Below are 17,224 nucleotides of genomic sequence, written 5' to 3'. Positions count from 1 at the left end.
AAGTTACTATTTCCTCTGGCCCACCCAATTGATCATTTGCTGCATTATCTAATGTAGATTCTACAAATTCTGGTTCTAAATTCAAATTTTCTTCCTCCTCTAATTTGTCCATTGACTCCTTCCTCAACTGGTTTGAGAGATCTTCATTATACTCTTCTAAAAAAGAATATCTTCAATTGACGCTTGTGACCGACTCCTCACTATTAACTCTTCCATCAATTTTGCCACCTCAGCTTGTAAAACTTCAATTTTGGACCTCAATTTCTCTGTTTTGCATTTGGATTGGTCACTCAATGTCGCTTTCTCTTTCGTCAATAACTCTTCCTTGTCTCCTTCCGCTTGCAACTAGCATTTGAGTTTCTCCCATTCCAAATTTCATATCTTGCGATTCTGGATCAATTTGTCCCATTGTCCTTCCACAATCTGTAAGATGTATTCTTTTTCTTTTGTCCAAGACTCATATTGGTGAACTAATTTCCGCTCCAATACCATCTTGGATTCCCCAATTTCTTTTGTAGTCCATTCTTACTCTTCAATTCTTCAGTTTTGCTCTGATATCACCTTCTTGCTGTCTTCTAAATCCCATTTGCTACTACCCTCTACATCCAATGCTCGCACCATATAATGTATTTGTGAAATGTGCTTCAATAAAGCATTCTTAAGATGTATTCCTTTGGACAATGGACCCTGTGGAAATGCCAACTGATTAATATCCATTAAAATTAGGATTTCATTCTCCTCGTCTACCGTAAAATAAATTCGAATCTTTTTGATTCAATAACTGGAACGACCTCTTGTGCCACTATACAACTTGGCTCTCCAATTTTGTGTATTACATCTGCTATATTGATATTTTGTGCCAAAAATTTTTATTCTCTCTGGGAGGCACTGGCATTGGTATAAGATTTTCCTCTATTAGCGGTGTTTGATGCAATGTGAGCACAATCACACCATACACATAATTGGAATAAAGCAAATATGTGAACTTCCTCAATTTCCACTTGATTCATATCTCCGCATGAATACTAGTGGCTACATAAGCTGCCCAGTTGAACACCATCCATTCAAGCACCTCTATCGCCACATACAATAACCGTTTGGACATGTACATGTAGTGTCAATACAATCCTAACCACCTTACTACAAAACAGAATCATTCCACAAGTTTCAATAAAATTGCCTCAACAGTCCACCAACCTTGGCTCCTCTTGAAGGCCGACATACCTCCCTTGAAATATCTTCCTGGACTGAAGTCGCTTGAGTCATCAACCTCTATCGCAATCTCTCCAATGGGAAGAAACAACACCTTTTTCAAGATTATTCCATCAATCCCAATAATTCATCTTTGTATGACACTCGATTTATCCTCTAGGTCATAATTTACGATATATTCCTCCATTATTGACACATTAATTGATGGTAAGCAATCTGACTGGTACAAAAATTGGAACAATTGCGCATTCTGAAAGTCTTTTATTCTTCTCGGCATCCAGCAGATATCTAACTTCATCAGCTCTATATTAGTGATGATTATGACAAAAAGTAGTTTTGATGCACGTTTAGCTCTCACATTTCAGCCATTGTCCTCTTACTCTGTAGCTCGCTTTGTACTTTCAATTGCCATGATGCTCCCTCACTCAAACTCTTAACTGGAACTATTACTCTCGAATACACAAGAAATACAAGAAATAGCAATCTCAGAAAAAACAACCCAAAATGACACCACAAAATGACCTCTAACTGGTCCCCCACTCCTATTCTTTTACTATCTGGTGATAATGACAGCATGTTAATCATACTGTCCATTTCTCACCTCCGTCCCATCTGACATATTAGTAATTACTAACTATCCTTTCAGCCGCCTCTACTCCCTAACGCACTTATACCATATCTAGGTCTATCTTGAGTCCATTTGAAATCACCTCTCCCAAAAAAAATGAAACCTTGTCTTGAGTTTTATGCATTAAATAACCGTAATCGGTTCCCATTAATGCGGATACTGAATTGATAGCCCATAAAATCCTCCAATTGAATAGATCCATTGGAAAATCCTTCAATCACCCGATGTGGCCCATGCCAACAAAATTAAAATTTACCTAAAAAATGAGAAAATCGGCTATTATACAATAATACCAAATCATTAAGCATAAAAATCTTCGGATGCAGTTTATTATCATAATAGCTCTTCCTCCATTTTTGAGTTGCTTCCATGTTGAAAATAACTATAGCTCATATTTCATCCAATTCCTCCAATTTCACCAATCGAGAGTGTAATGACTCGTTGTCACTATGACGTTCATCCAATACAATCCGTAAACTTTGAACCTCCAACTTGATAGGTAAAATTGCATCTTGGCTATAAATTAATTGAAATGGAGTAGTGTTGGTAGTTACTTTATATGCGATACGATACGCCCACAAAGTTGCAAAGAGTTTGGTCTCCCAATCGGTACCCGCCCCCAAAATTGTCTTAGTTAAGACCTTGTACAAAATTTTGTTGGTCTTTTTTGTTTGTCCATGTGTGCAAGGATGATATGGAGTAGTTTTTTTATGCTTCATCTCATATGTATTCGTTAAGGCGGCTATGGTAGCATTTATGAAATGGGTGTTGTGATCACTAACCAATTTTTTCAGACATCCAAATCGAATTAAAATATTCTTATAAAGAAAAGTAGCCACCTTACTGGCATTATCATGGCGGGTAGCAATAGCCTTAGCCCATTTGGTTACATAGTCCGTAGTGACTAAAATATACCGCTTTTGGCCAGGTTATAACGTTGATGTGATAGGAGCGACAAAATTAATATCCCATTTTTTAAATGGTGCTTGTGCCAAGATTGATACTAACGGCATGGCTAAAGTACCCATAGGTCGTTCCATTCATTGACAGGGATTACAACGATGAATAAATTGGTATGCATTAAAAAACATTAAGTGCCACCAATATCCTGCCATTAAAGCCTTGCGAGTAGTGCTATCACCCGCAAAATGACCACCACAACTATCCAAATGGCAATCCTCTAGTATCGACTGTACTTCATTTGGAAAGATATAACGTCTTAAAATGCCCTCTTTGCCTTGTTTATACAAAGCATTGTGAATCATTGTCTATGGGGCACTCTTCAAAATAAGTCGCTTCTTAAGCTTCTTGATGAAAGTTGGTAGAAAAGTGTCGCAGGTCAAAAATTGAATGATTTCACTATACTCAGGAGAAATCACATCCACCATAAATAATTTGGCATCAGGAAGAGCATCAGGGACAGGCGCATTGGCAAGAATATTAGACAACCGAGATAAATGATCAGCATTTGCATATTTTTTTCCAAGTCGTACAACAATCGTAAAATTAAAATTTTGTAGAAGTAATATCCAACGAGCAATGCACCCATTAAATTGAGGCTTATTAATCATGTATTTGAGGGCATCATGATCTATATAAAATACAAACGGATATCCAAGTAAATAGTGTCAAAATTTTTGAATCGAGTATATCATATCCAATGCTTCGCATTCAGTAGTAGTATAATTACGTTTGGCAGCCACCAATTATCGATTGGCATAATAGATAGGATGATCTAGACCTTAAACATCTTTCTGACTTAACACCAATCCAATAGCCACATTGGATGCATCAATGTATACATGGAAATGCTCCATCCAACGAGGTGCCACCAATATTGGAGCAGAGATCAATTTTGACTTTAATGCCTCAAAGGCCATGGTACACTCCATGGTCCAGAAGAGACTAGTCCCTTCTGATGGAGGTTTCTTCAGTAAGTTCATTAAAGGTTGACAAATAACTGCAAACAAATAAATAAAGTGGCAATAATAACTGACATGGCCGACAAACCCTCGAACACTGGAGACCGTCTTTGGTTTGGATAAGTTCATTATATGTTGCACTTTGTCAGGATCCATAGCAATACCACGACTAGAAAAGATGTGTTCTGATAATTTTTTGGACAGAATGCCAAATTGACACTTCTTTGAGTTCAACGATATTTCAAACTTAGCGCACTGAGCCAAACATTTGCCTAGACAACTAAGATGAGCTTGTTCTGTACTGAATGCATAAAAGTCATCTAAAAAGATCTCCATAAATATATAGAGATAGTCTTGAAAGGCTTGAGTCATCACTCTCTGAAATGTGACTAGGACATTGCATAACTCAAAAGGTATCATGCGATAAGCAAATGTGCCTCAATCCATAGTAAAGGTTGTCTTGAGCTAGTCTTCCGATACAATTTGAACTTGATTATATCCAAAAAATCCATCAAGGAATAAATAATATTTGTGACCTCCTATGGCATCCAATATACTATCCGTGAAAGATAATGGGAAGTAATCTTTCTTGGTGGCCGCATTAAGTTTTCGGAAATCCTGACAAATTCAAATTTTTCCATTTTTTTATGGCACCATCACGATTGGAGAAATCCACTCACTATTCGGTGTCGAGTAAATAAAACCAACCGCAAGAATCTTGTTCAATTCTTCTTTTACTATGAGGAAATATTTAGGATTATTGTAATATTATCTCTACCATAACAATTTAGCGTTCTCTTCTAAAATATTACGATGCTCACAGACTTCAGTGAAGATATCTTTTAGATCATCATAAGTTCAAGCAAAAGCAGATTTATGATGCAAGAAAAATTCTGTCCAGCATATCAACTCCTGTTCTTTAATAACTTCGTAGACCTTAATTGTTCGAGGCTCTGTTGTGGTTGCCAAGTTGATAGTTTGACATAAAGGTGCAGCGGCGATATTCTGTTTCAACTCTCGCGCTAGTTTAAAATCAGTCGGTAAGTCTGACATGTGCAAAGTACTGAATCTTATGTCCAAGGCACTCACATGGTGTACATTATACTTGATTATCCAATCAATATTAAATTTAGTAAAGATTTTTGAATCCGACGGGTATATCAAGTACTCCCTCGGACCTCCACATTGGTATACCACTCTAGGGTATTGGGTTGCTTCCACAGGCGCCTCCGTAATCAATGCTACTACATCATCATTGGAGCTAAGTTCAACATCCGATGTCAATTCAAAAGCTGGCAATTGAGACTCCCCGTGATAGTGTACTAGATACATTTGTAACACCATTTTATCTCCACCCTTGTCAATTGTCAAAGTACCCCAATCCCAATCATTCTTGGCCTTTGCTTGATAAAGCTTGAATTATCCTAATAAAATTGGATATGATAAAGTCGAACGTTGTAATTGAAAGATGATGTATTTGATTTTATATGCAATACCAAAAATTATAGTTTGAACACTCTATAAAATACCCATTGGTTTAACTCGGCTATGATCTGCCATCCTTAACACAAATGTTGTGGGTACTAAGTATTCCAAATCTAAAGCATCTATTGTATCAATGTTCATTAAATTGATACTGGAACCACGATCCACCTGAGCACCCGAGATCATAACACTGTCAATCGAAACATTGATGGTTGGTGCACCTGGGTCAGGGTTCAAACTACTTCACAAACTTCTTTATTGCGTTACCTATGTCGTATTAACAATGAATTCAATGTAGAATGATACTCTAGTGTGACTGCTAGAAGTTACTTCATAGAAATAGAAGGATGAATAGCATCCAGATCCTTCAAAATGTCATAGAATTCCATATTTAAGATAATTTCCAATGTCCTCTTTTTTTTCATTGGATTGAGTTTAACTCCGAGAAATAAGATATTCTTCCGTCCTAGACTTGGAATTAGAACACTAGCTCAAGCTTTTTTGGAATTCACGCCCCCGAGAGGATCTTTCAAAGGATAGGACATTTTTCAAAACTACATAGAAAACAGAACCTCTTGGAACGGAATCAAAGCCTCCGTAATCGGCACTTCATTGGGTTGCCCAACCGAGTCAGATCTTATACTAAGTAAGAGGCCCGTAACAGGACCTGGATTGGATGTCCCCGTAATTGGAGCAAATTGGTCCTTCGTATCAGGCTCACCTAAGTTTTGAATTAGTCTTTTTTCCTTTTGTTGGCTCCTGGTAAGAACAGCTTGGACACATTCTATCCGATTTATCGAAGAATCTTGAGGACCTTGATTTATCTTCTCAATTTTTCTTTGGCTTTGGATTTGGTGATCTCGATTATTATTGAATTCCTATGCTGCAGCACCACATATAAATTAGCATATAGAATAAGAAAAAAAAATATAACACTATTACCAAATGTGATGCTCTTACATCAAAGCTACCAAAGAGAGAGAATACTAGTAGCATCTCTTCTAATTGTAAGAAAATTCAAATTTTGTAAGTTGTACTTTAACAAACAAAGAGCATTGTAGCCACACCTCTTACAATTTGAATAGAAAAAATAAAGACCACCACTAGATTAACAGCCATTTAAAGATGAGCTCTTAGTCCATGCAATGCATTGTTACTATTCCAAAAAATAGAACAAATAACCAACATAAAAAATTGATATGGCTCTCTATTATAGTTACACACAAGTTTAGAAGAAATAATCTTAAGAAGAATTTTGGAGCAATCAAAACTTAAAACTTATATAGAAAAAAAGAATAAAAAATAAGAAAGGCAAAGATCCAAGTGGTCAAATTCCTATCAACAAAGAAACTACTACTATTCTTAGGTAACTTTTTATCCTCTTCATTACCTTTTTTATTTTATTTTTATTTTTTTCTTTTTTTTCTATTTTTTTTATTCTTTTTAATTTTTTTCTAACTTATTATATATATGTATATATATATGTATTTATATTAAGAAATTCTAATAAAATAAGTTTTTTTTAATTATATTTTTTGGATTGATTTGAATCAATTTTTTTTTTTAGTTTCATATCTTAATTAAAAATCCACAATAACTTAGGTTATTTCCATTGGACCATCATTTAGTATTAGCTAAATTAAAGAAAAAGCATATTCATCTTAAAAATTTATCTTAATAAATTCTATCTTAAGCTACATATCTGCTATTAGCAATTTATTTTCTATTTTTTCTAAAAATTCTACTACTAACTCACAAAATCTGTAATTTTAAGCATAATAAGTACATTTTTTGTACTAAACATATAAACAAGTAAATTTAGTAACTCACAACTATTCAAAATCTCTAGTAGGAGATTTTATTTTGTTTATAAAAAAAAGATTGATCATTGCAATTGTATATAGAATGTCAAGGACTCATGCACTTTGAACCAAGTATGAACATTTTAAATATAATATCATGACTTCTATACTTATAAATATACCAATAATTTTTCAACATCTTATGAATAATAATTTTTGAAATTTTTTTAGATGATATTTTCATTAGTTATTTGAACAACATTCTAATCAATAAAAACATAAAAAACATAAAATTCATATTTGTAATGTATTACAAAAATTTAGATATACAAGATTATATGCAAAGATAAAAAAAAAAGTGTATATTTTATATTACTTAAGTTAACTTCATTTGAAACATCATTTTAGATAATAGTTTTATAATGAATTCTAAAAAAGTCCAAACTATAATAAATAAGAAGGTTTCAAAAACAATAAGAAATTTCTAATATTTTTTGAAATTTTTCTATTACTATCAAATTTTTATTGAGAACTTTTTTTAAATTGCAGCTTTACTTATATGCTTGACTTATAAAGATAAACTTGAATAGAATAAAGAAACTCAACAAGTATTTGAATCTTTAAAATTAGCTTTTACTTTTGTACAAATCATATATCATGTCAACTTTTCAAAGATGTTTTTTTATAAAAATAGATACTTTGGATTTTGCCATGGTTGCCGTATAATAAAAAAATAGGAGTAAATGATAAACTTCATCCAATAGCTTTTTATTTACAAAAACTTTTAGTTCTAATAATCAATTTTCAGATCTACAACAAATAATTTTTCTAATTATAGTTTTATTTTAAGAATAATGCTATTATCTAAAAAAAACTTCATGTCTAGTCACTTTGTATATATATCCCAAGAATCTTAAATATTTCATATTAATATATATTTTAAATTGTCATTAACTCCATTGGAGTATGTTTTTATCAAGATTTGAATTTAAAATTATATATTGGCCAAAAAAACAACAAGGTTTATTGGATATTCTTTTTAAATATTCTTATCTTATATCAAAAGAAGGAAATACAAATTTTAATCAACAATTAATTATCTTCTTGAAACTAGAATAATAGATTATTCTTAATTAAGAATAATCTATTAAGAATAATCTATTAAGAATAATCTATTAATTAAGAATAATCTATTAAGAATAATCTATTAATTAAGAATAATCTATTAAGAATAATCTATTTAAGAATTAAGAATGTAGTTTAAATTTAAGAATAATCTATTCTATTTTAAGAAATTTTTATATATTCCAAAAGATAAAGCACAATTATGTGCTCTTCAAGCTTGTTACAACTTTCCAATTGCATGATATTTAAAATATAATAAGACCTTAGAATTAATCTCGAGAGATTTTTGGTGCTTTTAAATATAGAAGGTAATTAAAGACTTTGTACAATCTTGTGATCTTTGTTTAAAATCAAAAATTCCTCAACATTGAGCTTATAGAATTCTTCAACCATTGCCTATATCAAAAAAAGCATAGTCTTTTATTTCTATGGATTTATCATAGATTTTTTAATTTCAATTTATGACTCTATATTTATAATTATAGATTATTTTATTAAAATTACATATTTTTTATCATATAAAAAATATATCACATGTAAAGAAATAGCTAAACTTTTATTTAATAATATTTATTGTTATTATGGATTACTAAACAATATTTATTGCTATCATGGACTAATAAGTTGAAACATATTTTATCTAATAGAAGGATTCAATTTGTATTGAGGTTTTGAAGAATTCTTTTTAGATCTTGAAGATGGGCATAAATTTAACTTTGGCTTGTCATCTTCAAGTTTATAGAGAAATAAAATGGATAAATCAAGTTTTAGAGTAATATTTGAAATATATCATTAACTACCATCAAGATAATTGGACAATTCTTTTACTATTGAAAAAAAAATTTATTATAACTTGATAAATTTTTTTATTTAATTTTTTTTATTAATTATAGTTATTATCTACAACTTGATATTTTTGACTTTTCAAAAATTCATAATATTATGGAAAAAGTTTTGACAAATCATTTATCAAAGCTATATACAATAATGAAGGCACAATTAAAAGATGCTTAAAAATAATAAAAAAATCAATTTAGATACTTATTGTAAATAATAACATCAATTTCATGTTAGCAACAAGATATAATTACTTTGTTATCATATCAATACTTGTCACCTTTGTGATAAGTTAGATTATTATAGACTTGAACTATTTTTTATTTGTAAACAAATCAATCTAGTCGCTTAATGGTTATATCCACCAAAATCTATGAAGATCCATCATATGCTCTATATATTTCTTTTTAAACCATATAAGATTATGAATATCCTAAGAAAAAAATAAATGTCATTTTTTACTATAGAAGTGGATAATAATCAAGAATTTGAGGTCAAAAAAGTCTTAGATTCAAGGCAGCATTAGCTTAGAGTGAAATCTCTTATTTATTGGCATGGATACACATGAGAACAAGTAAGGAATATTGCAAATAGAGTAGAGAAGGTCAAAGCTTTTCATCAATATCATCCATCAAAACAAAGATAAATAGTGAATCAATTTTTTGCTATGAAGCAAATGAGATTTAAGAAAGATTGCATTCCATCTTCTATCTTTGATTTTGGTTTTTTTATATCAATGATGTTAAAAAGATAAAAGATCAATAACTAAGAGTTTCAATTCAAGAGCAATCATTTGTCAAGTTATTAGATGAGACATTGAAATTGTTACAACATTCAAGACAACGTAATAGAAATGAAGATCCTTAAGAATGACATGTTTTTCTAATAGATGGCAAGATACAATACATTTGATATAACAACCTTAGAAAAGACTCCCAATATTTGATAATATTATTGGAGGTAAAAATCACTTTTAATGATATTTCAAATTTTTTGTTTAAAAGAAGATATGAAAGTTTCTACAATGACTAAATATCAGGGTAGTCTTCTTACTTTGATATATGACACTATTTGTAATTGAGAGAACTTATCAACTACCTTCAAAGGGAACAAAAATTAGAATATATTATAAATATAATTTGTTGTATTAAACTTCAACATGTGATTACTATTCTTTGTGGAACTACTTTTTAGAAGAAGAAGTAATATTACAAACATTCATATTTATTATAATTATTATCTAGATTAAAATAAATAAATTTAATAATATCTTATAGAGAAGCTTTTTAGAAGCTATTAAACGTCACTTTGCTTTTATATGTATCTATAAGTAATTATTAGGTTGAAAACTTAGCCAATACGTTTAGTTATGATACAAGTTGGATATGTGGTACACATATAGGAAGCTTTTTTTACAAATTAGATATATATCATGTGAATTTGACACATTTTGAATGTCCTACAAACATTGCCACATAACTTCTAATTAGATAGTATATATTGAAGCAAAAGTGATGTATTCTTCATTCTTATCAATTCTTTTCATATTCCTAATTTAATTTCAAAAATCTCTAGTTTTCTTTTCTTTTCTTTTGGCAATAGCCATTCTAATTTTTTCTTGAATATGCATATTTATTCATTTTATTTTTGTCATCTTCTTTTAATAAACATTTCACTTATTTATTGGATTCTTTGAATTCTTATTCTTAACAAATATTTAAGATCAAGGTGGTTCAAAAAGATTTAAATTATAAGAGGCAAATTTAGAATGTAAGATTCATAAAAACACAATTATAATTTATTCTACAAAGCAAATAAAACTATCCCATTTATAATCACTTTTAAAATTTTAAAGACATAAAAATATTTATGATCGACAAAGAAATCTATCACTTCATGTTTCAAATAATAATAATAATTAAAATTAAACTTTTCATAATTACCATAAAGCTAAGAATTCATACATTAAAAGAAATGAACTGAATTAATTTTATTTGGTTAATTAATTCCTACACATGGGTTGAAATAAAACAAGTGCTAATCCGTTTTCTTTATTCTTCTAAAGAGACTAGATGAAATACAAATCAGTGTAGACATCATGTAACCTTCTACTTCCATCACTGCAGTTGATAATATACAACTACGTGATTAAGCATTGTTAGCTAGCCTGGCACTTATGAGCATCTTATAAATCTATACCACTAAACACAACCAACCGAAATACAATGAGTAGAGTAGTGGGATTGAACGATCTACATGTGCACATGGAGTGTAGAGCTTGAGCCAAAGACTCAAGGATATCATTCCTGGCCCTTACAAACTTAGTCATGCTTCGTCAAGGAAATACTTTGCGATATGCCACAAATTGGGAAGAGATTACCGACGAGAAAGGAGCATCCTTGTACCCAATGATCACTCTAGTATCAGCTGCTAACATTCCATACTCCTTGCTGTAAGTGTCATAAAGCACATGGATCTATCTAGAATACATATAAGCCATGAGCACCAATTCTATGTTCATAACGATCAAAGTAACTTGGTTTACGAAACGTGGGTCTCCTGTCATCAAATTTGAATGAGGTCACAGTTACACATCATCTGCTGGGATAAGTTGGTAAAACCTTAAACAACTGTAACCAATTACAAGCTTGCTGGAAAATGTCAGGATTACAGAGTGAAACATCACAAGGCGACTCCATCGCTAACTTTATCCAATTCTCAATGTCTTTTTGAAACCATAGTCTTCTGAAATCCACACCCGCATTCATCAGTCATGGAATGATGCACACACCACCCAGTGCGAATGTCAAGATGGCCACATCCACCACCATTAAGTTTCATCGTTCATCATTCATCTCCAAAGGGCCAAACCTAATTTTCGGATTGAAGATTTATCACAGACCCGACTGCATCTGTTCGTACACATCCCAATAACTACTCACTCTTTACCTCTGATTGCCAGCAAAATCTTTTTTCTTGGTCCCTGTCCCAACACCAGAATAAAAACACAAAAATAATTTAACAAAAAAATTAGAACATCCTCAATGCTGTCGGACATCATTTTAGTAACGTGTACGAGATTTGAGATGTAAATTGAGTAGCGACATGTGCTCTGTGACACTAATGAAAATTCACTAGAACGTTTGCAAATGAAACCAGAAAGCAACATTGAGAAGGGAAAAATAAATAAATAAATAAATAAAAATAAAAGAGCTCACCATCGGCACACCAAGTTCCTTAAGATCATTGTCACTCATGTGCCCAAGGGCAGCCATATCAATCTGAAGGAGTCAATAAAAACCAGCTGTTGATGTTTTTCTTTAAATATTCTAAAGCAATAACAATGGTCACAAGAAAATTAAAAATCTTTATGCTACATTTAAATGTACCAATAGATCAAGAGTGACTGAAAATTAGACAGTAAAATCTCGTCCTTACAATAAGCCCCTGCTGTTTGATCAAAAGCACACAAAAACAACGTTGAAAGTCAAGAATGACTACCTCCTCAGATTGAAACGTGGCTACGTATTTCTCTAGTCCCAATGAATGGAGAAAAGTACGCACTGTTTGCTCTTCAGTCTACAACGAAAGAGAAGATACATTAAAAGGTCTGCTCACCACCGTGTTCTCGCATACAACCCCAGACCCACATTATAATGTGATAAACAATTCAGATGAAATGCAATTTCACCGCACAGAAATGAAAATATTATTGTTCTAAAATTTACACCTATAACAGACTACACAAAGATTGATTCAATACGAGAGGATAGGCTCCTCATCAATAATTACATGGCACAACTACCTATGTGCTCCACACCAGAGAGGCGAAGGCAAATGAGTAAAAACTGAAGACTCTGAAGACCAACAAAAATACAAGACTTGTAAACGCTGAGAATGGAATCTGCAAGTCTCGTTACAAAGAAGAAATTACATTTGGCACCTTTCCATCCACAGGTCTTTTTACAGTTGCAACCGATCTGGCTGAGACAGGGGCAGGGACTGCTGTTGAAGCCGCACCTTGCGTAGCACTTGTGCCATTGAAAACTACGGATGCGACTCGTCGCTGCACTTTTGGACTTTCATGCACATGAGTGGCTTGGTGACTTACGAGGCCTGACAACTTATCACGCAGATCAACGACATTTCCTGCGTTTCCTTGATTACCATTTCTTGAGCCTTGTCTAGCTAGTTTTGACCGCAAGTCTGGGCCACCTGTACGTCCAGCTAAGGTTTCTGATCAAAGTTACAACAACTCAGTAGCTCAGACTGACAGTACGGACACATACAAATGTATATCATATTCATAATAATTAATCAGGAGTTACTAGGTGCGTCAAAATCACATTCATAAAAAATTAATAATACATAATAGATAATTAAAGAAACTCAGATTCTATCGTCATTGGATTAGAGAAGACATTCGACTTCGATATTCTACTCAGAAAAATATGAAAGGATACGTTGACCTCGGGAACCATGATTAGATTCGTCAAAAAACATATCATGCTTCCATTGCCCCTCAACGTCTCTATGCCTGCAGGCATCCAACAATAAATCGGCTTCAGAAAAACAAGTCGGACTGAGAATAAAACGGCATTGAAATCATGGCGATCAAAATGCAGAAATCAGAGGCACGTTTCAACAACGAAACTTTGGTAGCCAGAATAAACCAGCGAGTTCCATTCGAATTTTCTGGTATCTGAATACTCACCGACTCCATAAGTGGTGATTTACAACTTGTCAAAATTCTTGCCATGCTTGCATATAGTAAGACTTCGGTCCCCTGAGAATTCGATAGAAGATGTGGTGTGATTTTTGTCCTTGTAAAAAGTAGTAGAAGCTCACCTTTTGGCACCAGTTGACTGCGGCGCGGCACGAACTGGCTCCATCCAAACCCCCAGTCGTTCCCTAATTGATCGCCTCCTATTCCAGTCTCCAGTTGTGCGATCGGCATACATCTCTGTAGGAACAGTCACGTGTCTCTCCACCTGTTTCGCACCATACATAACGCGCACAATATCATTTAACTGCATTACAATGAAACTTATTCTTCCTGACATTCCAAATTACCAACCAGCATGACTAATCTAATGGCTCTCATAAGCAGCAAAATTATTATAAATAAAAAATAAATAAAATTTGCTTTCTACTTCCTGAACAGCTTTCCGTGGCTCTCCGCATAGACACAGTTCAGGAAAACGAACACCAGAATATCTGAGATAACACAACAGTCCCAACCCTGTCCTTTACACCTAATGCATGAAAATACATACAGATGAGCTCTCCATTTGAACCTTTGAAAAGCATATCTCAAGGTCCTAAAAAAACCGTGAGTCCACCTCTACCGACATTATTTACACCGATTGTAAAGAAGAAGGAAAGTTGCGTACTGCCAAACATGCAGACTTGAGAACCACTCACCAATAGAGCAAATCCTGCTACTTGAGAGAATTAGCACACCGATTCCAATATTCCGCAGTACGCTTGATGATATCAAACGAGGAAATAAAATCAACATACCCCCAACAGAAAACAAGACCAAACAAAAACTCTTCACAAAAAGAAAATTAACGAAACTAAAACCAAACAACCCAAAATACCAACACATGGGAAGAGAACTGACACAACAAACAATCTAAACCCTAAAACCTGGTCTCTACCATCCTTCTAGTCCGGAACCATTCCCTGAGCAAGAGCAAATATGCAGAAGAGTAAGAGAAAAAAAAAAAAATACCCGCTTCCCGCCACGCCCCAAGGTGACCGTAACTCGTGGGTGAGACATGAACTCCCGTGCTAGCCTTTTTCCCTTCCACTCACACCAGATCTCAAAAAAACTCCGACCAGCGCAGGTAATCCCTGAAACCTCGCAACACACAGCAGACAAATCAAATGGACCCATCACCACAACACCACCACCACCACCACCACCGCAACAGAAACACCACCCCCCTCCCAAACCAACAGCCCAGATTCCCGGGTCCCTCAAACTGCACGCGCGTACCTCATCACTGGCTTCTACCCATTAACTTAGACGCTCCAAATGCGGCATTCACAGCAAATGTAGGCCTCTCTGGTCACTCTTCTCTCTCTCCCTCCTCCACCTCCGTCTCGAGAGCACACGCAATAGATCGAACTTCTCCCTCTCGGATTTGAATGCTAATGGGTCAATTGAGTTCTCGAGAGACTGGGGGAGTGGGTTAGCGCCGGTAAATGTCGACAAACAGAAATATTGCCTGAAGCCCTAGGAAAACCATGACCTCGAATTTTATCATACCACGCGGATTGAACGAGTCCTATGATGGTGCGGCAATAGCGCCCAAGTGCATGGGATAATCGCAAATCCCACGGCGGCCTCACCATCGCAGCCGCGTCGTCGTCACACCCTCCGCTTCCGCCCTCGTTCACTTCCTCGTTCGTTGATAGCCACGATATCGTTCGTCCACGTAACCATCGATCGGTTTCCTCGACGTCGTTCGTCCACGCCCACGGTTTTTCATTCGTCCACTTTTGTGGAGTGGTTTCGTAGATTTTAGGATGGATGTTCCTTCATCTACGTTATCCATGTGCTCGTTGTGGGAACGCGATTGAGAACTTCGGTTTTTCATAATGATGCTATGCTAATATTCTAAATATGTAAGTATATATATATATATATGTATGTATGTATGTATATATGTATACATACATAAAAAGTTACTAAAAATTCCTAGTATAATACCAATATTTAATAAAACAGCCAATGAAACAATAAACCCACATCAAATAAATTGACACTAAAAAAATTATTTCCTTGTAATGCTTACAGTTTTATTTTAACACATCTGTATGTAATATCACTGATTAATTTCATAAACTGAGGCATTTTCTGCACTGCTATGTTTGTTCAAATAATACCAAAACTAAATTAAAAAGTGAACTTTTTGCATGGTCAATGAATATATATTACAGTGAAGCTGGTGTTCATATAAATTGCAATTAAAAGAAACTATTTTCAACAATTATTTATTTTCTAATAAATAAATATGTTACATGATTTAGTATACTGAAAAAGTTAAAAATAGGATTGAGAATGAATAATAAAAATTAATTACCATCTCCAATCATATAATTTTCAAGTATTTTTCCTATTTGATTCATACTACTTGTGTTTATATATATATATATATATATATAGATGATTAGTTCCTACTAATCATCATACAAAATTATTATTTTTACCAGCATGAGTACAAATTACAGGCTTGGTAATTTAATTATACATAAAGTTTGTTCATAACTAGAGTTTTGTAAGTACATAAAAGCTTGAAATGGTACGAGAATTTTACATTAGGTAATGTTTTTGTATTTTGTAGGAGCAGGTTAAAAAAAACTTGAATAGAACAAAATATAGTAAAAATATTCATTTTGCTTTTGTTTTTTAAAATCACAAATACTGCAAATACTTTTATTATGAATCATCCTAATTATATTTGAAAATTGAAATATTTTTTTATAATAATAATGATAGTCAAACTATATATATATATATATATATATATAATCACCACTAAACACTATATATATATATATATAGAATAATGATAAATTGACCTAAATTCTTACTAGAGCAATCCATCCATCATTACAAATTGGCACAAGGGTCATATAAATCTTCTTCATCATTAAAACCATCATCTATATTTAAATAAACAGAATCATGATTTTGAATATGGCTTCCAACAACTTTCAACAATTTCCAATGGCTAGTATTAACTTCTATTTTTATCTGTCATGTCTTGTTTCATCTATAAGTATTTACATACTCATTTTTTTATTTTATTTTATTTTTTTTGATCTTATATTAGTGTTTGCTCATTTTTACATTGTAAGTAGTATGTAGAGGAGAAGGCATTCTTTATTATACAATTTTTTTCATTTTGCAATAGAAAATTAGGCATACATAAGTGTACCAACAAAAGGACATTTCAAAAGTATAGAAAAAATGAAAGAAAATATAGATACATTTGCATATGATTACAAATATGTTGTTTGCAAATGACGCTTTGACAAAAATTGTATTGACTATATGTGTGATAGAAGATAAGTTTATTATGACCGAAATTGTCATATTCATCAACAAAATAGTACAAGACATTTAACTGGATGTCTATTTGCATTCCATCTGCATTAACAAAATAATATGCAATGATACTTCAGTGTTTGAAATGGTC

The 17,224-nt window shown here is 32.9% G+C and overlaps 1 protein-coding gene across 20 annotated transcripts; it reads right to left on the bottom strand.

Annotated features, from left to right (window-relative positions):
- Positions 1–11,610: 11,610 nt before the first annotated feature.
- Positions 11,611–15,381, bottom strand: LOC112282859 (uncharacterized). Of its 20 annotated transcripts, none has more exons than XM_090250600.1 (9): positions 15,016–15,271; positions 14,749–14,870; positions 14,436–14,497; positions 13,860–14,002; positions 13,475–13,548; positions 12,955–13,238; positions 12,513–12,590; positions 12,230–12,292; positions 11,611–11,994 (listed from the first exon to the last, which is right to left on the bottom strand). In XM_090250600.1, the coding sequence occupies exons 4-9, from the start codon at positions 13,970–13,972 to the stop codon at positions 11,950–11,952; spliced, it is 657 nt and encodes a 218-aa protein (XP_090106726.1). In that variant the 5' UTR covers positions 13,973–14,002; positions 14,436–14,497; positions 14,749–14,870; positions 15,016–15,271; the 3' UTR covers positions 11,611–11,949. The 20 variants fall into 20 exon arrangements, with proteins under 20 accessions (XP_090106726.1, XP_024376727.1, XP_024376733.1 ...); XM_024520959.3 differs by having other exon boundaries at positions 12,946–13,247; positions 15,016–15,270; XM_024520965.3 differs by having other exon boundaries at positions 12,946–13,238; positions 15,016–15,270.
- Positions 15,382–17,224: the final 1,843 nt, after the last annotated feature.

This window comes from Physcomitrium patens, chromosome 5 (assembly GCF_059467195.1).
Source record: "Physcomitrium patens ecotype Gransden chromosome 5, ASM5946719v1, whole genome shotgun sequence".
In the NCBI taxonomy this organism is placed as follows: domain Eukaryota; kingdom Viridiplantae; phylum Streptophyta; class Bryopsida; order Funariales; family Funariaceae; genus Physcomitrium; species Physcomitrium patens.
Note: the sequence above shows the minus strand (reverse complement) of the source record. Positions and strands in the feature narration are given on the sequence as shown.